At 44.4% G+C, this 27,150-nt stretch overlaps 1 protein-coding gene across 1 annotated transcript in view; it reads right to left on the minus strand.

Moving 5' to 3' along the window:
• Positions 1-27,150, minus strand: part of PANX1 (pannexin 1) — a 251,544-nt gene that overhangs the window by 50,889 nt on the left and 173,505 nt on the right. Inside the window, exon 3 of the mRNA XM_053708615.1 lies at positions 10,101-10,321. Coding sequence (XP_053564590.1) covers positions 10,101-10,321 — 221 coding nt within the window. The remainder of the gene's footprint in view (positions 1-10,100; positions 10,322-27,150) is intronic.

Here is a 27,150-nt window from a genome sequence, read left to right on the forward strand (position 1 = left end):
AATAAAAGTAGTGACACTGTGCATGCGCTACTATATAAGTTACTAGCAGCCAATGAGGGTAAAAAAGCCAACCCTGTTTTATGTTACTAGCAGTTGTGTGTGTGTTAAATAACTGTTCCATGTGTACTCCTGGTTGTCAAAGGAGTCACTAATGTGTGTGTGTTACTTGCACCCATATTGATTTATTTGTATGTTACTTTAAGCCAAAGGGGATAAAAAACATAATTTATGTAAGAACTTACCTGATAAATTCATTTCTTTCATATTAGCAAGAGTCCATGAGCTAGTGACGTATGGGACATACATTCCTACCAGGAGGGGCAAAGTTTCCCAAACCTCAAAATGCCTACAAATACACCCCTCACCACACCCACAATTCAGTTTAACGAATAGCCAAGAAGTGGGGTGATAAAGTGCGAAAGCATATAAAATAAGGAATTGGAATAATTGTGCTTTATACAAAATCATAACCACCACAAAAAAGGGCGGGCCTCATGGACTCTTGCTAATATGAAAGAAATGAATTTATCAGGTAAGTTCTTACATAAATTATGTTTTCTTTCATGTAATTAGCAAGAGTCCATGAGCTAGTGACGTATGGGATAATGATTACCCAAGATGTGGATCTTTCCACACAAGAGTCACTAGAGAGGGAGGGATAAAATAAAGACAGCCAATTCCTGCTGAAAATAATCCACACCCAAAATAAAGTTTAACGAAAAAACATAAGCAGAAGATTCAAACTGAAACCGCTGCCTGAAGTACTTTTCTACCAAAAACTGCTTCAGAAGAAGAAAATACATCAAAATGGTAGAATTTAGTAAAAGTATGCAAAGAGGACCAAGTTGCTGCTTTGCAAATCTGATCAACCGAAGCTTCATTCCTAAATGCCCAGGAAGTAGAAACTGACCTAGTAGAATGAGCTGTAATTCTCTGAGGCGGAGTTTTACCCGACTCAACATAGGCAAGATGAATTAAAGATTTCAACCAAGATGCCAAAGAAATGGCAGAAGCTTTCTGGCCTTTTCTAGAACCGGAAAAGACAACAAATAGACTAGAAGTCTTTCGGAAAGATTTAGTAGCTTCAACATAATATTTCAAAGCTCTAACAACATCCAAAGAATGCAACGATTTCTCCTTAGAATTCTTAGGATTAGGACATAATGAAGGAACCACAATTTCTCTACTAATGTTGTTGGAATTCACAACTTTAGGTAAAAATTCAAAAGAAGTTCGCAACACCGCCTTATCCTGATGAAAAATCAGAAAAGGAGACTCACAAGAAAGAGCAGATAATTCAGAAACTCTTCTGGCAGAAGAGATGGCCAAAAGGAACAAAACTTTCCAAGAAAGTAATTTAATGTCCAATGAATGCATAGGTTCAAACGGAGGAGCTTGAAGAGCCCCCAGAACCAAATTCAAACTCCAAGGAGGAGAAATTGACTTAATGACAGGTTTTATACAAACCAAAGCTTGTACAAAACAATGAATATCAGGAAGAATAGCAATCTTTCTGTGAAAAAGAACAGAAAGAGCAGAGATTTGTCCTTTCAAGGAACTTGCGGACAGACCTTTATCTAAACCATCCTGAAGAAACTGTAAAATTCTCGGTATTCTAAAAGAATGCCAAGAAAAATGATGAGAAATACACCAAGAAATATAAGTCTTCCAGACTCTATAATATATCTCTCTAGATACAGATTTACGAGCCTGTAACATAGTATTAATCACAGAGTCAGAGAAACCTCTTTGACGAAGAATCAAGCGTTCAATCTCCATACCTTTAAATTTAAGGATTTCAGATCCTGATGGAAAAAAGGACCTTGTGACAGAAGGTCTGGTCTTAACGGAAGAGTCCACGGTTGGCAGGAGGCCATCCGGACAAGATCCGCATACCAAAACCTGTGAGGCCATGCCGGAGCTACCAGCAAAACAAACGAGCATTCCTTCAGAATCTTGGAGATTACTCTTGGAAGAAGAACTAGAGGCGGAAAGATATAGGCAGGATGATACTTCCAAGGAAGTGATAATGCATCCACTGCTTCCGCCTGAGGATCCCGGGATCTGGACAGATACCTGGGAAGTTTCTTGTTTAGATGGGACGCCATCAAATCTATTTCTGGAAGTTCCCACATTTGAACAATCTGAAGAAATACCTCTGGGTGAAGAGACCATTCGCCCGGATGAGACTTAAATAATGTGGAGACAAAAGCGACGCCCATATTTTTTAGCGCCAAATAAGACGCCCACATTATTTGGCGCCTAAATGCTTTTGGCGCCAAAAATGACGCCACATCCGGAACGCCGACATTTTTGGCGCAAAATAACGTCAAAAAATGACGCAACTTCCGGCGACACGTATGACGCCGGAAACGGAAAATAATTTTTGCGCCAAAAAAGTCCGCGCCAAGAATGACGCAATAAAATGAAGCATTTTCAGCCCCCGCGAGCCTAACAGCCCACAGGGAAAAAGAGTCAAATTTTTTGAAGGTAAGAAAAAATGATTAAATCAAATGCATTATCCCAAATATGAAACTGACTGTCTGAAAAATAAGGAAAGTTGAACATTCTGAGTCAAGGCAAATAAATGTTTGAATACATATATTTAGAACTTTATAAACAAAGTGCCCAACCATAGCTTAGAGTGTCACAGAAAAACAGAATTTATGTTTACCTGATAAATTACTTTCTCCAACGGTGTGTCCGGTCCACGGCGTCATCCTTACTTGTGGGATATTCTCTTCCCCAACAGGAAATGGCAAAGAGCCCAGCAAAGCTGGTCACATGATCCCTCCTAGGCTCCGCCTACCCCAGTCATTCGACCGACGTTAAGGAGGAATATTTGCATAGGAGAAACCATATGGTACCGTGGTGACTGTAGTTAAAGAAAATAAATTATCAGACCTGATTAAAAAACCAGGGCGGGCCGTGGACCGGACACACCGTTGGAGAAAGTAATTTATCAGGTAAACATAAATTCTGTTTTCTCCAACATAGGTGTGTCCGGTCCACGGCGTCATCCTTACTTGTGGGAACCAATACCAAAGCTTTAGGACACGGATGAAGGGAGGGAGCAAATCAGGTCACCTAAATGGAAGGCACCACGGCTTGCAAAACCTTTCTCCCAAAAATAGCCTCAGAAGAAGCAAAAGTATCAAACTTGTAAAATTTGGTAAAAGTGTGCAGTGAAGACCAAGTCGCTGCCCTACATATCTGATCAACAGAAGCCTCGTTCTTGAAGGCCCATGTGGAAGCCACAGCCCTAGTGGAATGAGCTGTGATTCTTTCGGGAGGCTGCCGTCCGGCAGTCTCGTAAGCCAATCTGATGATGCTTTTAATCCAAAAAGAGAGAGAGGTAGAAGTTGCTTTTTGACCTCTCCTTTTACCGGAATAAACAACAAACAAGGAAGATGTTTGTCTAAAATCCTTTGTAGCATCTAAATAGAATTTTAGAGCGCGAACAACATCCAAATTGTGCAACAAACGTTCCTTCTTTGAAACTGGTTTCGGACACAGAGAAGGTACGATAATCTCCTGGTTAATGTTCTTGTTAGAAACAACTTTTGGAAGAAAACCAGGTTTAGTACGTAAAACCACCTTATCTGCATGGAACACCAGATAAGGAGGAGAACACTGCAGAGCAGATAATTCTGAAACTCTTCTGGCAGAAGAAATTGCAACTAAAAACAAAACTTTCCAAGATAATAATTTAATATCAACGGAATGCAAGGGTTCAAACGGAACCCCCTGAAGAACTGAAAGAACTAAATTGAGACTCCAAGGAGGAGTCAAAGGTTTGTAAACAGGCTTAATTCTAACCAGAGCCTGAACAAAGGCTTGAACATCTGGCACAGCAGCCAGTTTTTTGTGAAGTAACACCGACAAGGCAGAAATCTGTCCCTTCAGGGAACTTGCAGATAATCCTTTTTCCAATCCTTCTTGAAGGAAGGATAGAATCCTAGGAATCTTAACCTTGTCCCAAGGGAATCCTTTAGATTCACACCAACAGATATATTTTTTCCAAATTTTGTGGTAAATCTTTCTAGTTACAGGCTTTCTGGCCTGAACAAGAGTATCGATAACAGAATCTGAGAATCCTCGCTTCGATAAAATCAAGCGTTCAATCTCCAAGCAGTCAGCTGGAGTGAAACCAGATTCGGATGTTCGAACGGACCCTGAACAAGAAGGTCTCGTCTCAAAGGTAGCTTCCAAGGTGGAGCCGATGACATATTCACCAGATCTGCATACCAAGTCCTGCGTGGCCACGCAGGAGCTATCAAGATCACCGACGCCCTCTCCTGATTGATCCTGGCTACCAGCCTGGGGATGAGAGGAAATGGCGGGAACACATAAGCTAGTTTGAAGGTCCAAGGTGCTACTAGTGCATCCACTAGAGCCGCCTTGGGATCCCTGGATCTGGACCCGTAGCAAGGAACTTTGAAGTTCTGACGAGAGGCCATCAGATCCATGTCTGGAATGCCCCACAGCTGAGTGACTTGGGCAAAAATTTCCGGATGAAGTTCCCACTCCCCCGGATGCAATGTCTGACGACTCAGAAAATCCGCTTCCCAATTTTCCACTCCTGGGATGTGGATAGCAGACAGGTGGCAGGAGTGAGACTCCGCCCATAGAATGATTTTGGTCACTTCTTCCATCGCTAGGGAACTCCTTGTTCCCCCCTGATGGTTGATGTACGCAACAGTTGTCATGTTGTCTGATTGAAACCGTATGAACTTGGCCCTCGCTAGCTGAGGCCAAGCCTTGAGAGCATTGAATATCGCTCTCAGTTCCAGAATATTTATCGGTAGAAGAGACTCTTCCCGAGACCAAAGACCCTGAGCTTTCAGGGATCCCCAGACCGCGCCCCAGCCCATCAGACTGGCGTCGGTCGTGACAATGACCCACTCTGGTCTGCGGAATGTCATCCCTTGTGACAGGTTGTCCAGGGACAGCCACCAACGGAGTGAGTCTCTGGTCCTCTGATTTACTTGTATCTTCGGAGACAAGTCTGTATAGTCCCCATTCCACTGACTGAGCATGCACAGTTGTAATGGTCTTAGATGAATGCGCGCAAAAGGAACTATGTCCATTGCCGCTACCATCAACCCGATCACTTCCATGCACTGAGCTATGGAAGGAAGAGGAACGGAATGAAGTATCCGACAAGAGTCTAGAAGTTTTGTTTTTCTGGCCTCTGTTAGAAAAATCCTCATTTCTAAGGAGTCTATAATTGTTCCCAAGAAGGGAACCCTTGTTGACGGGGATAGAGAACTCTTTTCCACGTTCACTTTCCATCCGTGAGATCTGAGAAAGGCCAGGACGATGTCCGTGTGAGCCTTTGCTTGAGGAAGGGACGACGCTTGAATCAGAATGTCGTCCAAGTAAGGTACTACAGCAATGCCCCTTGGTCTTAGCACAGCTAGAAGGGACCCTAGTACCTTTGTGAAAATCCTTGGAGCAGTGGCTAATCCGAAAGGAAGCGCCACGAACTGGTAATGTTTGTCCAGGAATGCGAACCTTAGGAACCGATGATGTTCCTTGTGGATAGGAATATGTAGATACGCATCCTTTAAATCCACCGTGGTCATGAATTGACCTTCCTGGATGGAAGGAAGAATAGTTCGAATGGTTTCCATCTTGAACGATGGAACCTTGAGAAACTTGTTTAAGATCTTGAGATCTAAGATTGGTCTGAACGTTCCCTCTTTTTTGGGAACTATGAACAGATTGGAGTAGAACCCCATCCCTTGTTCTCTTAATGGAACAGGATGAATCACTCCCATTTTTAACAGGTCTTCTACACAATGTAAGAATGCCTGTCTTTTTATGTGGTCTGAAGACAACTGAGACCTGTGGAACCTCCCCCTTGGGGGAAGTCCCTTGAATTCCAGAAGATAACCTTGGGAGACTATTTCTAGCGCCCAAGGATCCAGAACATCTCTTGCCCAAGCCTGAGCGAAGAGAGAGAGTCTGCCCCCCACCAGATCCGGTCCCGGATCGGGGGCCATTTCATGCAGTCTTGGTAGCAGTGGCAGGTTTCTTGGCCTGCTTTCCCTTGTTCCAGCCTTGCATTGGTCTCCAAGCTGGCTTGGCTTGAGAAGTATTACCCTCTTGCTTAGAGGACGTAGCACCTTGGGCTGGTCCGTTTCTACGAAAGGGACGAAAAATTAGGTTTATTTTTTGCCTTGAAAGGCCGATCCTGAGGAAGGGCGTGGCCCTTACCCCCAGTGATATCAGAGATAATCTCTTTCAAGTCAGGGCCAAACAGCGTTTTCCCCTTGAAAGGAATGTTAAGTAGCTTGTTCTTGGAAGACGCATCAGCCGACCAAGATTTCAACCAAAGCGCTCTGCGCGCCACAATAGCAAACCCAGAATTCTTAGCCGCTAACCTAGCCAATTGCAAAGTGGCGTCTAGGGTGAAAGAATTAGCCAATTTGAGAGCATTGATTCTGTCCATAATCTCCTCATAAGGAGGAGAATCACTATCGACCGCCTTTATCAGCTCATCGAACCAGAAACATACGGCTGTAGCGACAGGGACAATGCATGAAATTGGTTGTAGAAGGTAACCCTGCTGAACAAACATCTTTTTAAGCAAACCTTCTAATTTTTTATCCATAGGATCTTTGAAAGCACAACTATCCTCTATGGGTATAGTGGTGCGTTTGTTTAAAGTGGAAACCGCTCCCTCGACCTTGGGGACTGTCTGCCATAAGTCCTTTCTGGGGTCGACCATAGGAAACAATTTTTTAAATATGGGGGGAGGGACGAAAGGAATACCGGGCCTTTCCCATTCTTTATTAACAATGTCCGCCACCCGCTTGGGTATAGGAAAAGCTTCTGGGAGCCCCGGCACCTCTAGGAACTTGTCCATTTTACATAGTTTCTCTGGGATGACCAACTTGTCACAATCATCCAGAGTGGATAATACCTCCTTAAGCAAAATGCGGAGATGTTCCAACTTAAATTTAAATGCAATCACATCAGGTTCAGCCTGTTGAGAAATGTTCCCTGAATCAGTAATTTCTCCCTCAGACAAAACCTCCCTGGCCCCATCAGACTGGGTTAGGGGCCCTTCAGAGATATTAGTATCAGCGTTGCCATGCTCTTCAGTATCTAAAACAGAGCAGCCGCGCTTACGCTGACAAGTGTTCATTTTGGCTAAAATGTTTTTGACAGAATTATCCATTACAGCCGTTAATTGTTGCATAGTAAGGAGTATTGGCGCGCTAGATGTACTAGGGGCCTCCTGAGTGGGCAAGACTCGTGTAGACGAAGGAGGGAATGATGCAGTACCATGCTTACTCCCCTCACTTGAGGAATCCTCTTGGGCATCATTGTCATTATCACATAAATCACATTTATTTAAATGAATAGGAATTCTGGCTTCCCCACATTCAGAACACAGTCTATCTGGTAGTTCAGACATGTTAAACAGGCATAAACTTGATAACAAAGTACAAAAACGTTTTAAAATAAAACCGTTACTGTCACTTTAAATTTGAAACTGAACACACTTTATTACTGCAATTGCGAAAAAACATGAAGGAATTGTGCAAAATTCACCAAATTTTCACCACAGTGTCTTAAAGCCTTAAAAGTATTGCACACCAAACTTGGAAGCTTTAACCCATAAAATAACGGAACCGGAGCCGTTTTAAACTTTAACCCCTTTACAGTCCCTGGTATCTGCTTTGCTGAGACCCAACCAAGCCCAAAGGGGAATACGATACCAAATGACGCCTTCAGAAAGTCTTTTCTAAGTATCAGAGCTCCTCTCACATGCGACTGCATGCCATGCCTCTCAAAAACAAGTGCGCCACACCGGCGCGAAAATGAGGCTCTGCTTATGCTTTGGGAAAGCCCCTAAGGAATAAGGTGTCTAATACAGTGCCTGCCGATATTATTATATCAAAATACCCAGATAAAATGATTCCTCAAGGCTAAATATGTGTTAATAATGAATCGATTTAGCCCAAAAAAAAAGTCTACAGTCTTAATAAGCCCTTGTGAAGCCCTTATTTACGATCGTAATAAACATGGCTTACCGGATCCCATAGGGAAAATGACAGCTTCCAGCATTACATCGTCTTGTTAGAATGTGTCATACCTCAAGCAGCAAGAGACTGCATACTGTTCCCCCAACTGAAGTTAATTGCTCTCAACAGTCCTGTGTGGAACAGCCATGGATTTTAGTTACGGTTGCTAAAATCATTTTCCTCATACAAACAGAAATCTTCATCTCTTTTCTGTTTCTGAGTAAATAGTACATACCAGCACTATTTCAAAATAACAAACTCTTGATTGAATAATAAAAACTACAGTTAAACACTAAAAAACTCTAAGCCATCTCCGTGGAGATGTTGCCTGTACAACGGCAAAGAGAATGACTGGGGTAGGCGGAGCCTAGGAGGGATCATGTGACCAGCTTTGCTGGGCTCTTTGCCATTTCCTGTTGGGGAAGAGAATATCCCACAAGTAAGGATGACGCCGTGGACCGGACACACCTATGTTGGAGAAATAAGATTTACTTACCCCAGGACACTCATCTACATGTTTGTAGAAAGCCAAACCAGTACTGAAACGAGAATCAGCAGAGGTAATGGTATATATAAGAGTATATAGTCGATCTGAAAAGGGAGGTAAGAGATGAATCTCTACGACCGATAACAGAGAACCTATGAAATAGACCCCGTAGAAGGAGATCACTGCATTCAAATAGGCAATACTCTCCTCACATCCCTCTGACATTCACTGCACGCTGAGAGGAAAACCGGGCTCCAACTTGCTGCGGAGCGCATATCAACGTAGAATCTAGCACAAACTTACTTCACCACCTCCATCGGAGGCAAAGTTTGTAAAACTGAATTGTGGGTGTGGTGAGGGGTGTATTTGTAGGCATTTTGAGGTTTGGGAAACTTTGCCCCTCCTGGTAGGAATGTATGTCCCATACGTCACTAGCTCATGGACTCTTGCTAATTACATGAAAGAAATACTGTTTAGTTATGAAAATGTACATGGTAGAGTCAAAGAAGACCTTTTGAGGGAGCTTTGTTGTGACCCCACCTACCAATTGTGTCAAGTCACCCACAGCTTGTCCAGTATTTTAGTAGAGGACAGCTGGCAGCCCTTATTGAGTATACAATTCATCCTTTGACTCCCAGTATAAGTGTAACACAACTGAAATATGTCTGCCATCAAATTTAGCCTTACAGACTGCTGATCATCTCACCCTAGTAGATGGATTACCTAGCAATATCATTTGCAGGGGTAGCAAGCAAGGCAAACAACAAAAACCCTCCTACACAAAAGGCAACTAAGTAAACTGGAATAGATAAGTGCAACTGTGCTGCAATGAGTGGCCAAACCTTTCTTAATTTTTACCAAACAAAAATTCTGTCACAGTGCTCCAACACACTCTCCATTAATTCAATGGAACTACATAAAGCAACTGAACTACATAAAGCAGGAAGGGATATATGTAGGGGCCTACAAAGAACCTCAGATGCCTTTTTTCTCTCCATGAAAAATGTCTATTTAAAGCTGCTTAAAGGTCAGTAAATGTTAAGATTTGTATAACTTACTTTAAAATCTGCAAAGCACACAGTACCTATCTATAAAAGCACATTAATTGCTGCTACAGAAATTTTGTAACAGATTTGTGTTCATTACTACCTGTCACAGCCCTATAAGGGCGTTGGAATATCTACAGGAAGGTATATCTAGCTTGTCATAAATCTTCTAGAGTAACATGAGCTGGTTTACTATTCAGTGAATGCTAGAGACACCGGAAATCAGTTTCTTGCCCAGGCTCAGAAGAGGCAGAATGCCTGCTCCCTTATCTAAGCTGCAGGCAGCTGAATACACTGATAATTTTTAAGTGCTCATTTTGCAAGAAAACAAGTAGGTTGTTTGCTGTTTAACACAGTCAGTTTATGTTTTATGCTTACTTTGCTTTAACATATTTTTTTACTAAAGGAGCGCTGTTTCACCCCCTTTAGGAATCTATAAATCAGTAAACGAATGGCTCCCTCTAGTACTTCCGGACACATTTTTATAGTATTGCAGTAAGTATGTGTAACTTATAAAGCTTTACTTACCTCTGGCCTAGGTTGTCAGGAAGAGTGGGGGCGCTAGTGTGGTCTTTCTTGTCACTGCTATAGAAGCTATTGGCAGCCTTAATCGCTCTGTTGTAAGATTTATCAAGCTCTTCCATTATAAATTTGAGGTCTGAGCAAAGATGCGGTGCAGCGGTGAAACGCCAAAACAAAGATGGGAGATAGAGCAGGATTGCCACTAGGAGAAGTATATATGGGAAAAACTAAAAGAAAATAAAGAGAACAATAGTATAAGTAAAGATGCATAATTATTATTAAATACAGTATTGTCTGTCTAAACAAAGAGGACGTTAATGTGATGAGTTCAGCAAGGACATAAATATGCACAGCCATAAAATTGTAATGCTTTAAGGGTCTCCCAGTTCATGCATAATGATACTAAATTACCCGGAAGATAACTTAAAGGGACATTAAACTGCTGGGCACAAATACCATAGCTCAGTTACTACTCCTCGTGCTAATGGTTTACCTGCAGCTCTTTTCACAGCTGTTCTACTTTTTCCCCCCTTAAAGCTGCCAGTTGGAAAAGCTCCACATCTTAAAAGGGACATCAAGGTATGGTTCAGATAGAGCACACAATTTTAAGAGACTTTCAGTTTACTTCCACTATCAAATTTACTTGATTCTATTTGTATCCAGTTCTGAAAAAACAAAATTTATTCTTACCTGATAAATGTATTTCTCTTGTGGTGTATCCAGTCCACGGATTCATCCATTACTTGTGGGATATTCTCCTTCCCAACAGGAAGCTGCAAGAGGATCACCCACAGCAGAGCTGTCTATATAGCTCCTCCCCTAACTGCCACCTCCCAGTCATTCGACCAAAGACAAGCAAGAGAAAGGAGAAACGATAGGGTGCAGTGGTGACTGTAGTTTAAAAATTAAAAAACACCTGCCTTAAAATGACAGGGCGGGCCGTGGACTGGATACACCACAAGAGAAATAAATTTATCAGGTAAGCATACATTTTGTTTTCTCTTGTAAGGTGTATCCAGTCCACGGATTCATCCATTACTTGTGGGATACCAATACCAAATCTATAGGACACGGATGAAGGGAGGGACAAGGCAGGCGCTTAAACGGAAGGCACCACTGCCTGTAAGACTTTTCTCCCAAAAATAGCCTCCGAAGAAGCAAAAGTATCAAATTTGTAGAATTTAGAAAAAGTATGAAGCGAAGACCAAGTCGCCGCCTTACAAATCTGTTCAACAGAAGCCTCATTTTTAAAGGCCCATGTGGAAGCCACCGCTCTAGTGGAATGAGCTGTAATTCTTACAGGAGGCTGCTGGCCAGCAGTCTCATAAGCTAAGCGGATTATACTTCTTAACCAAAAAGAAAGAGAAGTTGCTGAAGCCTTTTGGCCTTTCCTCTGTCCAGAGTAGACAACAAACAATGCAGATGTTTGACGAAAATCTTTAGTAGCTTGTAAATAAAACTTTAACCACGTCAAGATTGCGTAATAGACGTTCCTTCTTTGAAGAAGGATTAGGACACAGTGACAGAACAACAATCTCTTGATTGATATTCTTATTGGATACCACCTTAGGAAGAAACCCAGGTTTGGTACGCAAAACTACCTTATCTGCATGGAAGAACAGATAAGGGGAATCACACTGCAAGGCAGATAACTCTGAAACTCTTTGAGCCGAAGAGATAGCTACCAAGAACAGAACTTTCCAAGATAAAAGCTTGATATCTATGGAATGCAGAGGTTCAAACGGAACCCCTTGAAGAACTTTAAGAACTAAATTTAAACTCCATGGCGGAGCACCAGGTTTAAACACAGGCTTGATTCTAACTAAAGCCTGACAAAACGCCTGAACGTCTGGAACATCCGCCAGACGCTTGTGCAAAAGAATAGACAGAGCAGAAATCTGTCCCTTTAAGGAACTAGCCGACAATCCCTTCTCCAATCCTTCTTGGAGAAAAGACAATATCCTGGGAATCCTGACTTTACTCCATGAGTAACCCTTGGATTCACACCAATGAAGATATTTACACCATATCTTATGATAGATTTTCCTGGTGACAGGCTTTCGAGCCTGAATTAAGGTATCAATGACCGACTCGGAAAACCACGTTTTGACAAAATCAAGCGTTCAATCTACAAGCAGTCAGACGCAGAGAAATTAGATTTGGATGTTTGAAGGGACCTTGAAGTAGAAGGTCCTGCCTCAGCGGCAGAGTCCAAGGTGGAAAAATTGACATGTCCACCAGATCTGCGTACCAAGTCCTGCGTGGCCACGCAGGAGCTATCATAATCACTGAAGCTCTCTACTGCTTGATCTTGGCAATCAGACGAGGGAGCAGAGGAAACGGTGGAAACACATAAGCCAGGTTGAAAGAACAAGGCGCTGCTAGAGCATCTATCAGCGCTGCCTTGGGATCCCTGGACCTGAACCCGTAACAAGGAAGCTTGGCGTTCTGACGAGACGCCATGAGATCCAGTTCTGGTTTGCCCCAAAGTTGAATCAACTGTGCAAACACCTCCGGATGGAGTTACCACTCTCCCGGATGAAAAGTCTGTCGACTTAGAAAATCCGTCTCCCAGTTCTCTACTCCTGGGATATGGATAGCTGATAAATGGCAAGAGTGAACCTCTGCCATAGAACATTGCTAGGGAACTCCTTGTTCCCCCTTGATGGTTGATGTAAGCTACAGTCGTGATGTTGTCCGACTGAAATCTGATGAACCTGACCGCACCTAGCTGAGGCCAAGCCTGAAGAGCATTGAATATCGCTCTTAGTTCGAGAATGTTTATCGGAAGGAGTGTCTCCTCCTGAGTCCACAAGCCCTGAGCCTTCAGGGAGTTCCAGACTGCACCCCAGCCCAGAAGGCTGGCATCTGTCGTTACTATTGTCCAATCTGGCCTGCGGAAGGTCATACCCTTGGACAGATGGACCCGAGATAACCACCAGAGAAGAGAATCCCTGGTCTCTTGATCCAGATTTAGTAGAGGGGACAAATCTGTGTAATCCCCATTCCACTGACTGAGCATGCAGAGTTGCAGCGGTCTGAGATGTAGGCGGGCAAACGGCACTATGTCCATTGCCGCTACCATTAAGCCAATTACTTCCATACACTGAGCCACTGAAGGGCGAAAAGTAGAATAAAGAGCACGGCAGGAATTTAGAAGTTTTGACAACCTGGCCTCTGTCAGGTAAATCTTCATTTCTACAGAATCTATCAGAGTTCCTAGGAAGGAAACTCTTGTGAGAGGGGATAGAGAACTTTTTTCTTCGTTCACTTTCCACCCATGCGATCTCAGAAATGCCAGAACAATGTCCATGTGAGACCTGGCAACTTGAAAAGTCGATGCCTGTATCAGAATGTCATCTGAGTAAGGGGCTACTGCTATAGCTCGCGGCCTTAGGACCGCTAGAAGGGACCCTAGAACCTTTGTAAAGATTCTTGGTGCCGTGGCCAGCCCGAAGGGAAGAGCCACAAACTGGTAGTGCCTGTATTGACCCTCCTGGATCATAGGAAGGATGGTTCGAATAGTCTCCATCTTGAAGGATGGGACTCTGAGAAATTTGTTTAAGATCTTGAGATCTAAGATTGGTCTGAATGTTCCCTCTTTCTTGGGAACTACAAACAGATTTGAATAGAAGCCCTGTCCCTGTTCCTCCTGCGGAACTGGGTGGATCACTCCCATAACTAGGAGGTCTTGAACACAATGTTCGAATGCTTCTCTCTTTATCTGGTTTGCAGATAAAAGTGAGAGATGAAATCTCCCTTTTGGGGGAGAGGTTTTGAATTCCAGAAGATAACCCTTGGACACAATTTCCAATGCCCAGGGATCCTGGACATCTCTTGCCCAAGTCTGGGCGAAGAGAGAGTGTCTGCCCCCTACTAGATCCATTTCCGGATCGGGGGCTGCTCCTTCATGCTGTCTTAGAGGCAGCAGCAGGCTTCTTGGCCTGTTTTCCCTTGTTCCAAGCCTGGTTAAGTCTCCAGACCGGCTTAGTTCCCTCTTGTTTTGTGTTAGAGGAAGTTGAAGCTGCGCCACTCTTGAAGTTTCGAAAGGGCCGAAAACTAGACTGTTTGGTCCTTAATTTGTTGGACCTGTCTTGAGGAAGGGCGTGACCTTTTCCTCCAGTGATGTCAGAAATGATCTCCTTCAGTCCAGGCCCGAATAGGACATGTCCTTTGAAGGGAATGTTGAGAAGTTTAGACTTTGAAGTCACATCAGCTGACCAGGATTTAAGCCATAGCGCCCTACGCGCCTGAATAGCAAAACCTGAATTTTTAGCCGTTAGCTTGGTTAAATGAACAACGGTGTCAGAAAAAAATGAATTGGCTAGCTTAAGGGCCCTAAGCTTGTCAATAATATCTTTAACGGGGTTTTAACCTGTAGAGCCTCCTCTAGGGACTCCAACCAGAAAGCCGCGGCAGCAGTGACTGGGGCAATGTATGCAAGAGGCTGGAGAATAAAACCTTGTTGAATAAAAATGTTCTTAAGGTAACCCTGTAATTTTTTATCCATTGGATCTAGAAAAGCACAACTGTCCTCGACAGGGATAGTGGTACGCTTAGCTAGAGTAGAAACTGCTCCCTCCACCTTAGGGACCGTCTGCCATAAGTCCTGTGTAGCGGCGTCTATAGGAAACATCTTTTTAAAAACAGGAGGGGGAGAGAATGGTACACCTGGTCTATCCCAATCCTTAGTAATAATTTCAGAAAACCTTTTAGGGATTGCAAAAACATCAGTGTAAGTAGGTAATGCATAGTATTTATCCAATCTACATAATTTCTCTGGGACTACAATAGTGTCAGAGTCGTCCAGAGTTGCTAAAACCTCCCTGAGCAATACGCGGAGGTGTTCAAGCTTAAATTTAAATGTAGACATATCAGAATCAGATTGAAGTATCTTCCCTGAATCAGAAAAATCACCCACAGATTGAAGCTCCCCTGCTTCAGCTTCATTATATTGTGGGGGTGTATCAGAGATAGCTACTAAAGCGTCAGAGAGCTCTGTATTTATTCTAGTCCCAGAGCTGTCTCGCTTTCCTTGCAATCCTGGCAGTTTAGATAATACCTCTGTAAGGGTATGATTCATAGCTGCCGCCATGTCTTGCAAGGTATACGCAATGGGCGCGCTAGATGTACTTGGCGTCCCCTGAGCGGGATTTATAGGATCTGACACGTGGGGAGAGTTAGACGGCATAACTTCCCCCTTGTCAATTTCTTCTGGTGATAAATTTTTTAAAGCCAGAATATGGTCTTTGTAATCTATAGTAAAATCAGTGCATGTGGTACACATTCTAAGAGGGGGTTCCACAATGGCTTCTAAACATAATGAACAATGAGTTTCCTCTATGTCAGACATGTTTAAACAGACTAGTAATGAGACCAGCAAGCTTGGAAAACACTTTAATAACTGAACAAGCAAAAAATAAAAATGGTACTGTGCCTTTAAGAGAAAAAAACAATCACAGAAACTGCAAAACAGAGAAAAAAGCAGTAAATCTTACGAAATTTTTACAGTGTGTATAATAGGCTGAAAGAGCATTGCACCCACTTGCAAATGGATGATTAACCCCTTAGTTTCAAAACCGGATCAAAAAAACGATATAAACGTTTTTAAACAGTCACAACAAACTGCCACAGCTCTACTGTGACCCTACCTGCCCATACAACGACTTTGGAAGGCACAAAAACCCCTTAGAGAGGTCCTATATGTTCAGGGGACTCCTTCAGGGAAGCTGGATGTCTCAAGCTGCAAAACAGAATTTATGCTTACCTGATAAATTACTTTCTCTTGCGGTGTATCCAGTCCACGGATTCATCCTTACTTGTGGGATATTCTCATTCCCTACAGGAAGTGGCAAAGAGAGCACACAGCAGAGCTGTAAATATAGCTCCCCCTCTAGCTCCGCCCCCCAGTCATTCGACGGACAGTTAGGAGAAAAAGGAGAAACCATAGGGTGCAGTGGTGACTGTAGTTTAAACAAAAAATTTTAACCTGACTTAATTGCCAGGGCGGGCCGTGGACTGGATACACCGCAAGAGAAAGTAATTAATCAGGTAAGCATAAATTCTGTTTTCTCTTGCAAGGTGTATCCAGTCCACGGATTCATCCTTACTTGTGGGATACCAATACCAAAGCTTTAGGACACGGATGAAGGGAGGGAACAAGACAGGTAACCTAAACGGAAGGCACCACTGCTTGCAAAACCTTTCTCCCAAAAATAGCCTCCGAAGAAGCAAAAGTATCGAATTTGTAAAATTTGGCAAAAGTATGCAGTGAAGACCAAGTCGCTGCCTTACAAATCTGTTCAACAGAAGCCTCATTCTTGAAAGCCCATGTGGAAGCCACAGCTCTGGTGGAATAAGCTGTAATTCGTTCAGGAGGCTGCTGCCCAGCAGTCTCATAAGCCAATCGGATGATGCTTTTCAGCCAGAAGGAAAGAGAGGTAGCAGTCGCTTTCTGACCTCTCCTCTTACCAGAATAGACAACGAACAAGGATGATGTTTGTCTGAAATCTTTAGTTGCTTGTAAATAGAATTTCAAAGCACGAACCACATCAAGATTGTGTAATAGCCGTTCCTTCTTTGAAGCTGGATTAGGACACAGAGAAGAAACAATGATTTCCTGGTTAACATTCTTATTAGAAACAACTTTAGGAAGAAAACCAGGTTTGGTACGCAAAACCACCTTATCTGCATGGAACACCAGATAGGGTGAATCACACTGAGAAGCAGACAATTCTGAAACTCTTCGAGCAGAAGATATAGCTACCAAAAACAAAACTTTCCAAGATAATAACTTAATATCTATGGAATGTAAAGGTTCAAACGGAACCCCTTGAAGAACTGAAAGAACTAAATTTAGACTCCATGGCGGAGCCACAGGTTTATAGACAGGCTTGATTCTGACTAAAGCCTGAGCAAACGCTTGAACATCTGGTACCTCTGCCAGACGCTTGTGTAAAAGGATAGACAGAGCAGATATCTGTCCCTTTAAGGAACTAGCTGACAAACCTTTCTCCAAACCTTCTTGGAGAAAAGACAATATCCTTGGAATCCTGATCTTACTCCACGAGTAACCCTTGGATTCACACCAACAAAGATATTTCCGCCATATTTTATGGTAAATTTTCCTGGTGACAGGCTTTCTAGCCTGAAACAGAGTATCTATAACTGATTCAGAGAAACCACGCTTGGATAGAATTAGGCATTCAATCTCCAAGCAGTCAGCCGCAGAGAAACTAGATTTGGATGCTTGAATGGACCCTGTATTAGAAGATCCTGCCTCATTGGCAGTGTCCATGACGGGACAGATGACATGTCCACTAGGTCTGCATACCAAGTCCTGCGTGGCCACGCAGGCGCTATCAGAATTACAGAAGCCTTCTCTTGTTTGATTCTGGCTACCAGACGAGGGAGAAGGGGAAACGGTGGAAAGACATAAGCCAGATTGAAGGACCAAGGCGCTACTAGAGCATCTATCAATGCTGCCTTGGGGTCCCTGGACCTGGATCCGTAGAGAGGAAGTTTGGTGTTCTGATGGGACGCCATCAGATCCAATTCTGGAATGCCCCATAGCTGGGTCAGCTGAGCAAAAACCTCCGGGTGGAGTTCTCACTCCCCCGGGTGAAAAGTCTGACGACTTAGAAAATCCGCCTCCCAGTTGTCTACTCCTGGGATGTGAATTGCAGATAGATGGCAGGAGTGATCCTCTGCCCACCTGATTATTTTGGTGACTTCCTTCATCGCTAGGTGTTACGGTTACCCTTAGTCTCGCTGAGAGATGGACCGCTTAGTAGCCTGGATCCCTATTGCTAAAGAGGGGAGAAGCTGCTTTCCATAGTATTCTATATGAGTCTCGCAAATATAGAATAATCTCCCTTAGCTGTAGTACAGCTAGGATACCCTTCTGCCCACAAAAACGAGTCAACGCTGCGATTGAGGGTCAAACAAGAACTCAGGACTGGGATGCCCAGCCTGCTTTTTATTAAGGTTACATGCACACAGGGCACTCCCAGGGGGAGAGGGGGGGGAAGCACAAAATCCCCCATCACACATTTAGATAGAGAGCACTGTCCTTTGACAGGCCACAATAGGATTACAGTACTTAAGATAACAAGTTTACAAGTTCATCTTATCAATTAGCAGTCTGGCTCCAGAGGTGATTAGACAATGGGATTGGTTATCCCTAAACTTAGAGCTGAGGCTAGCAAAAATGTGTATTTAGGCAATAGTTTCTAAAAGCTGAAAAAAAAGAGTTAACTCTTTATGAAATGATACTTGTTACGGTTTTCTTGGAGCCCTTCTTAGGCGCTGGCTTGCTGGTTCAGGCATTGCTGCTGGGAAATAAGCTCTTCACAACAAAATAACTAATGCTTCTGTAACAGTGCTCCCTTTCTGTGGAACACTCTGGCAGACACGGTCTGACCCCTTTTCGGGGCAGACTAAGGCTGTCCAGACCGCTGGTTATGCGGGGCTGAGGTCTGTTTGTCTGGACAACCCGTCGGCGTTGCCATTCTGTTTCCCAGGTCTGTAAGTAATGGTGAAATTGAAGGGTTGCAACGATAAGCTCCAACGTAATAGCCTGCCGTTATCTCCAGAGACCCGGTTCAGCCACACCAACGGGTTATGGTCGGTGACCAGAGTGAACTCCTGACCATATAAATAGGGAGTCAATTTCTTTAATGCCCACACCAAAGCCAAACACTCCTTTTCGACCGCTGCATAGCTGACTTCGCGGGGCAGGAGCTTCCGGCTGATGTAGGCAACTGGATGCTCCCCTCCATCTTCGCCTACTTGGCTGAGGACAGCTCCCAGCCCGAACATGGAAGCGTCTGTATGGACGATAAAACGTTTGTTAAGGGCTGGGGCCGCCAAGACAGGAGCGTTAATTAGAGCATTTTTGAGAGCCTGGAAAGACGTTTCACAGTGGGGAGACCACAGGACCTGTCGAGGTAAGTTCTTCTTGGTCAAGTCAGTCAGGGGTTTGGCAAGTGTGCTGTAGTCTGGTACGAACCGTCTATAGTACCCTGCCGTGCCCAGGAAGGCTAGGACCTGAGTCTTAGTGATGGGGGTGGGCCAATTGGCGACAGCTTCTATTTTGGCCGGCTCTGGTCGCTGCTTTCCACACACCCCACCCGGTGACCCAGGTACTGTACCTCGGCCATCCCAAAGTGGCATTTTTCTGGCTTCAGAGTCAGGCAGCAGCCCGGATCTGATCCAGAACCATTCCCACATGAGCTAAGTGGTCCTCCCAGGACTCACTGTGGATCGCTATGTCGTCCAGGTAGGCGCAAGCAAAACTCTGGAAGCCATCCAGGAGCCTATCCACCAAGCGCTGGAATGTAGCTGGGCATTCTTCATCCCAAACGGCATTACCCTAAACTGATATAAGCCGAATGGGGTGACGAATGCCGACTTGGGGATAGCCTCCGGGGCCAGGGGAATCTGCCAGTAACCTTTGCAGAGGTCTTTTCACAGAGAAATTAAATCCACAACCCTAATAGAACCCATAGAAGAAAAAAAAAAAGGGTAAAATAAAAATCTTTTTTTTTCCATGCAATTAAAATGACCGACAGGCACAATCAAAATTATCCTGAGACTGCCTGAAGGACTTTCCTACTAAAGGCTGCCTCAGAAGAAGCAAAAACATCAACATGGTAGAATTTGGTAAAGTATGCAAAGAAACCAAGTAACTGCCTTGCAAATTTGGTCAACAGAAGCCTTACTCTTAAAAAGCCCAAGAAGTGGAATCCGATCTGGTAGAATAGGCAGTAATTTGCTTAGGTGGAGGCTGTCCCACCCTCAAGTAAGCCCTGTGAATCAAATTTTTTAACCAAGAAGCCAAAGAAACAGCAGAAGCTTTCTGCCCTTTCCTGGAACCAGAAAAGTGAACAAACAAACTAGATGTTTGTCTGAAATCCTTAGTAGCATCCACATAATACTTCAAGGCTCTTACAACATCCAAGTTATGAAGAAGCCTCTTTAAAGAACTCTTAGGATTAGGACATAAAGGGACAACAAATTCCAGATTTATTATGCGAAGACACAACATTAGGTGAAGTCTAGTTTAGTCCTAAAAACAAGATGAGAATAACAAGAAAGAACAGACAACTCAAACACTTCTAGCAGAAAATATTGCCAAAAGAAACAAAACCTTCCAAGAAAGAAGCTTAAAGGGACACTGAACCCAATTTTTTTCTTTCGTGATTCAGATAGAGCATGCAATTTTAAGCAAATTTCTACCCTGCACGTCCTCGTTCTACCCTGCACGTCCTCGGTGTGGAAAGCAGCTGGAAGCGATCCTGCTCGCTTCCAGCTGCTTTCCGGTTATTGCAGTGATGCCTCGATATTGAAGCATCCTGCAATAACCATTTTTAGCCATCCGATGCAGAGAGAGCCACTCTGTGGCCCTCTCTGCACCGGACATTAACGGCTAAGTTCGTTGGTGGGTGGGAGCCGGTGTGGGAGGCGGGTGGCGGCCATCGATGGCCCTGGATGATGCGGAGGTGGGCGGGATCGTGGGCGGGGATGCCCGGGGGCGCGCACGGACGCGTGCACATGCACGGGGAGGCGGGGGCGGGCGCGTGCACGGGGAGGGAGCGGGTGGGAACCGCTACACTACAGAAATATTTTAATTTGAAGTGGGGAAAAAGGGGGATATTATTTTTAATTTAGCTAGATCGGTATGGCTGGTGGGATGTTAGTCTGTGGGGGGGAAGCTACACTACAGAAAAAAATAAAATGAAAATAATAAAACCCTTTTTTTGATGCAAACTGGGTACTGGCAGACAGCTGCCAGTACCCAGGATGGCCCCCAATAAGGCAGAGGGGGGGTTAGATAGCTGTTTAGGGGGGATCTGGGAGGTTGGGGGCTAAGAGGGGATCCTATATAGCAGCATATGTAAATATGCTCTTTTTAAAAAAAAAATATATTCAAAGATGCCTTTTATTTTAGTACTGGCAGACTTTCTGCCAGTACTTAAGATGGCGGGGACAATTGTGGGGTGGGGGAGGGAAGGGAGCTGTTTGGGAGGGATCAGGGGGTGTGATGTGTCAGGTGGGAGGCTGATCTCTACACTAAAGCTAAAATTAACCCTGCAAACTCCCTACAAACTACCTAATTAACCCCTTCACTGCTGGGCATAATACAAGTGTGGTGCGCAGCAGCATTTAGCGGCCATCTAAATATCAAAAATCAACGACAAAGCCATACATGTCTGCTATTTCTAAAGAAAGGGGATCCCAGAGAAGCATTTACAACCATTTGTGCCATAATTGCACAAGCTGTTTGTAAATAATTTCAGTGAGAAACCTAAAATTGTGAAAAAAACAGAATTTATGTTTACCTGATAAATTACTTTCTCCAACGGTGTGTCCGGTCCACGGCGTCATCCTTACTTGTGGGATATTCTCTTCCCCAACAGGAAATGGCAAAGAGCCCAGCAAAGCTGGTCACATGATCCCTCCTAGGCTCCGCCTTCCCCAGTCATTCGACCGACGTAAAGGAGGAATATTTGCATAGGAGAAACCATATGATACCGTGGTGACTGTAGTTAAAGAAAATAAATTATCAGACCTGATTAAAAAACCAGGGCGGGCCGTGGACCGGACACACCGTTGGAGAAAGTAATTTATCAGGTAAACATAAATTCTGTTTTCTCCAACATAGGTGTGTCCGGTCCACGGCGTCATCCTTACTTGTGGGAACCAATACCAAAGCTTTAGGACACGGATGAAGGGAGGGAGCAAATCAGGTCACCTAGATGGAAGGCACCACGGCTTGCAAAACCTTTCTCCCAAAAATAGCCTCAGAAGAAGCAAAAGTATCAAACTTGTAAAATTTAGTAAAAGTGTGCAGTGAAGACCAAGTCGCTGCCCTACATATCTGATCAACAGAAGCCTCGTTCTTGAAGGCCCATGTGGAAGCCACAGCCCTAGTGGAATGAGCTGTGATTCTTTCAGGAGGCTGCCGTCCGGCAGTCTCGTAAGCCAATCTGATGATGCTTTTAATCCAAAAAGAGAGAGAGGTAGAAGTTGCTTTTTGACCTCTCCTTTTACCAGAATAAACAACAAACAAGGAAGATGTTTGTCTAAAATCCTTTGTAGCATCTAAATAGAATTTTAGAGCACGAACAACATCCAAATTGTGCAACAAACGTTCCTTCTTTGAAACTGGATTCGGACACAAAGAAGGCACGACTATCTCCTGGTTAATGTTTTTGTTAGAAACAACCTTCGGAAGAAAACCAGGTTTAGTACGTAAAACCACCTTATCTGCATGGAACACCAGATAAGGAGGAGAACACTGCAGAGCAGATAATTCTGAATGTAAGGGTTCAAACGGAACCCCCTGAAGAACTGAAAGAACTAAATTGAGACTCCAAGGAGGAGTCAAAGGTTTGTAAACAGGCTTGATTCTAACCAGAGCCTGAACAAAGGCTTGAACATCTGGCACAGCTGCCAGTTTCTTGTGAAGTAACACAGACAAGGCAGAAATCTGTCCCTTCAAGGAACTAGCAGATAATCCTTTCTCCAAACCTTCTTGAAGGAAGGATAGAATCTTAGGAATTTTTACCTTGTCCCAAGGGAATCCTTTAGATTCACACCAACAGATATATTTTTTCCATATTTTGTGGTAAATTTTTCTAGTTACAGGCTTTCTGGCCTGAACAAGAGTATCAATGACAGAATCTGAGAACCCTCGCTTTGATAAGATCAAGCGTTCAATCTCCAAGCAGTCAGTTGGAGTGAGACCAGGTTCGGATGTTCGAACGGACCTTGAACAAGAAGGTCTCGTCTCAAAGGTAGCTTCCATGGTGGAGCCGATGACATATTCACCAGGTCTGCATACCAAGTCCTGCGTGGCCACGCAGGAGCTATCAAGATCACCGATGCTCTCTCCTGATTGATCCTGGCTACCAGCCTGGGGATGAGAGGAAACGGCGGGAATACATAAGCTAGTTTGAAGGTCCAAGGTGCTACTAGTGCATCTACTAGAGTAGCCTTGGGATCCCTGGATCTGGACCCGTAGCAAGGAACCTTGAAGTTCTGACGAGAGGCCATCAGATCCATGTCTGGAATGCCCCACAATTGAGTGATTTGGGCAAAGATTTCCGGATGGAGTTCCCACTCCCCCGGATGAAATGTCTGACGACTCAGAAAATCCGCTTCCCAATTTTCCACTCCTGGGATGTGGATTGCAGACAAGTGGCAGGAGTGAGTCTCCGCCCATTGAATGATTTTGGTCACTTCTTCCATCGCCAGGGAACTCCTTGTTCCCCCCTGATGGTTGATGTACGCAACAGTCGTCATGTTGTCTGATTGAAACCGTATGAACTTGGCCTTTGCTAGCTGAGGCCAAGCCTTGAGAGCATTGAGTATCGCTCTCAGTTCCAGAATATTTATCGGTAGAAGAGATTCTTCCCGAGACCAAAGACCCTGAGCTTTCAGGGGTCCCCAGACCGTGCCCCAGCCCACCAGACTGGCGTCGGTCGTGACAATGACCCACTCTGGTCTGCGGAAGCTCATCCCCTGTGACAGGTTGTCCAGGGACAGCCACCAACGGAGTGAATCTCTGGTCCTCTGATTTACTTGTATCGTCGGAGACAAGTCTGTATAGTCCCCATTCCACTGACTGAGCATGCACAGTTGTAATGGTCTTAGATGAATGCGTGCAAAAGGAACTATGTCCATTGCCGCTACCATCAAACCTATTACTTCCATGCACTGCGCTATGGAAGGAAGAGGAACAGAATGAAGTATTTGACAAGAGTTCAGAAGTTTTGATTTTCTGGCCTCTGTCAGAAAAATCCTCATTTCTAAGGAGTCTATTATTGTTCCCAAGAAGGGAACCCTTGTTGACGGAGACAGAGAACTTTTTTCTGCATTCACTTTCCACCCGTGAGATCTGAGAAAGGCCAGGACAATGTCCGTGTGAGCCTTTACTTGAGGAAGGGACGACGCTTGAATCAGAATGTCGTCCAAGTAAGGTACTACTGCAATGCCCCTTGGTCTTAGCACCGCTAGAAGGGACCCTAGTACCTTTGTGAAAATCCTTGGAGCAGTGGCTAATCCGAACGGAAGTGCCACAAACTGGTAATGCTTGTCCAGGAATGCGAACCTTAGGAACCGATGATGTTCCTTGTGGATAGGAATATGTAGATACGCATCCTTTAAATCCACCGTGGTCATGAATTGACCTTCCTGGATGGAAGGAAGAATAGTTCGAATGGTTTCCATTTTGAACGATGGAACCTTGAGAAACTTGTTTAGGATCTTGAGATCTAAGATTGGTCTGAATGTTCCCTCTTTTTTGGGAACTACGAACAGATTGGAGTAGAACCCCATCCCTTGTTCTCCTAATGGAACAGGATGAATCACTCCCATTTTTAACAGGTCTTCTACACAATGTAAGAATGCCTGTTTCTTTATGTGGTCTGAAGACAATTGAGACCTGTGGAACCTCCCCCTTGGGGGAAGCCCCTTGAATTCCAGAAGATAACCTTGGGAGACTATTTCTAGCGCCCAAGGATCCAGAACATCTCTTGCCCAAGCCTGAGCGAAGAGAGAGAGTCTGCCCCCCACCAGATCCGGTCCCGGATCGGGGGCCAACATCTCATGCTGTCTTGGTAGCAGTGGCAGGTTTCTTGGCCTGCTTTCCTTTGTTCCAGCCTTGCATTGGTCTCCAGGCTGGCTTGGCTTGAGAAGTAACATAATTTATGCTTACCTGATAAATTCCTTTCTTCTGTTGTGTGATCAGTCCACGGGTCATCATTACTTCTGGGATATTATCTGCTCCCCTACAGGAAGTGCAAGAGGATTCACCCAGCAGAGTTGCTATATAGCTCCTCCCCTCTACGTCACCTCCAGTCATTCGACCAAAGACCAACGAGAAAGGAGAAGCCAAGGGTGTAGTGGTGACTGGAGTATAATTTAAAAAATATTTACCTGCCTTAAAAAACAGGGCGGGCCGTGGACTGATCACACAACAGAAGAAAGGAATTTATCAGGTAAGCATAAATTATGTTTTCTTCTGTTATGTGTGATCAGTCCACGGGTCATCATTACTTCTGGGATACCAATACCAAAGCAAAAGTACACGGATGACGGGAGGGATAGGCAGGCTCATTATGCAGAAGGAACCACTGCCTGAAGAACCTTTCTCCCAAAAATAGCCTCCGAAGAAGCAAAAGTGTCAAATTTGTAAAATTTGGAAAAAGTATGAAGCGAAGACCAAGTTGCAGCCTTGCAAATCTGTTCAACAGAGGCCTCATTCTTAAAGGCCCAAGTGGAAGCCACAGCTCTAGTAGAATGAGCTGTAATTCTTTCAGGAGGCTGCTGTCCAGCAGTCTCATAGGCTAAACGAATTATGCTACGAAGCCAGAAGGAGAGAGAGGTAGCCGAAGCCTTATGACCTCTCCTCTGACCAGAGTACACGACAAACAGGGAAGACGTTTGTCGAAAATCCTTAGTTGCCTGCAAGTAGAACTTGAGGGCACGAACTACATCCAGATTGTGTAGAAGACGTTCCTTCTTTGAAGAAGGATTTGGACACAAGGATGGAACAACAATCTCTTGATTGATATTCCTGTTAGTGACTACCTTAGGTAAGAACCCAGGTTTAGTACGCAGAACTACCTTGTCTGAGTGAAAGATCAGATAAGGAGAATCACAATGTAAGGCTGATAACTCAGAGACTCTTCGAGCCGATGAAATAGCCATTAAAAACAGAACTTTCCAAGATAACAATTTTATATCAATGGAATGAAGGGGTTCAAACGGAACACCCTGTAAAACGTTAAGAACTAAGTTTAAACTCCATGGCGGAGCAACAGTTTTAAACACAGGCTTGATCCTAGCTAAAGCCTGACAAAAGGCCTGGACGTCTGGATTTTCTGACAGACGCCTGTGTAACAAGATGGACAGAGCTGAGATCTGTCCCTTTAATGAGCTAGCCGATAAACCCTTTTCTAAACCTTCTTGTAGAAAGGACAATATCCTAGGAATCCTAACCTTACTCCAGGAGTAATCTTTGGATTCACACCAGTATAGGTATTTACGCCATATCTTATGGTAAATCCTTCTGGTAACAGGCTTCCTAGCCTGTATCAGGGTATCAATAACCGACTCAGAAAAACCACGTTTTGATAAAATCAAGCGTTCAATTTCCAAGCAGTCAGCTTCAGAGAAGTTAGATTTTGATGTTTGAATGGACCCTGTATCAGAAGGTCCTGTCTTAGAGGTAGAGACCAAGGCGGACAGGATGACATGTCCACTAGATCTGCATACCAAGTCCTGCGTGGCCATGCAGGCGTTATTAGAATCACTGATGCTCTCTCCTGTTTGATTTTGGCAATCAATCGAGGAAGCAGCGGGAAGGGTGGAAACACATAAGCCATCCCGAAGTTCCAAGGTGCTGTCAAAGCATCTATCAGAACCGCTCCCGGATCCCTGGATCTGGATCCGTAGCGAGGAAGTTTGGCGTTCTGGCGAGACGCCATGAGATCTATCTCTGGTTTGCCCCAATGTCGAAGTATTTGGGCAAAGACCTCCGGATGAAGTTCCCACTCCCCCGGATGAAAAGTCTGGCGACTCAAGAAATCCGCCTCCCAGTTCTCCACTCCCGGGATGTGGATTGCTGACAGGTGGCAAGAGTGAGACTCTGCCCAGCGAATTATCTTTGATACTTCTATCATTGCTAGGGAGCTTCTTGTCCCTCCTTGATGGTTGATGTACGCTACAGTCGTGATGTTGTCCGACTGAAACCTGATGAACCCCCGAGTTTTTAACTGGGGCCAAGTCAGAAGGGCATTGAGAACTGCTCTCAATTCCAGAATGTTTATTGGTAGGAGACTTTCCTCCTGACTCCATTGTCCCTGAGCCTTCAGAGAATTCCAGACAGCGCCCCAACCTAGTAGGCTGGCGTCTGTTGTTACAATTGTCCAGTCCGGCCTGCTGAATGGCATCCCCCTGGACAGATGTGGCCGAGAAAGCCACCATAGAAGAGAGTTTCTGGTCTCTTGATCCAGATTCAGAGTAGGGGACAAGTCTGAGTAATCCC

This window comes from Bombina bombina, chromosome 3 (assembly GCF_027579735.1).
Source record: "Bombina bombina isolate aBomBom1 chromosome 3, aBomBom1.pri, whole genome shotgun sequence".
Lineage (NCBI taxonomy): Eukaryota > Metazoa > Chordata > Amphibia > Anura > Bombinatoridae > Bombina > Bombina bombina.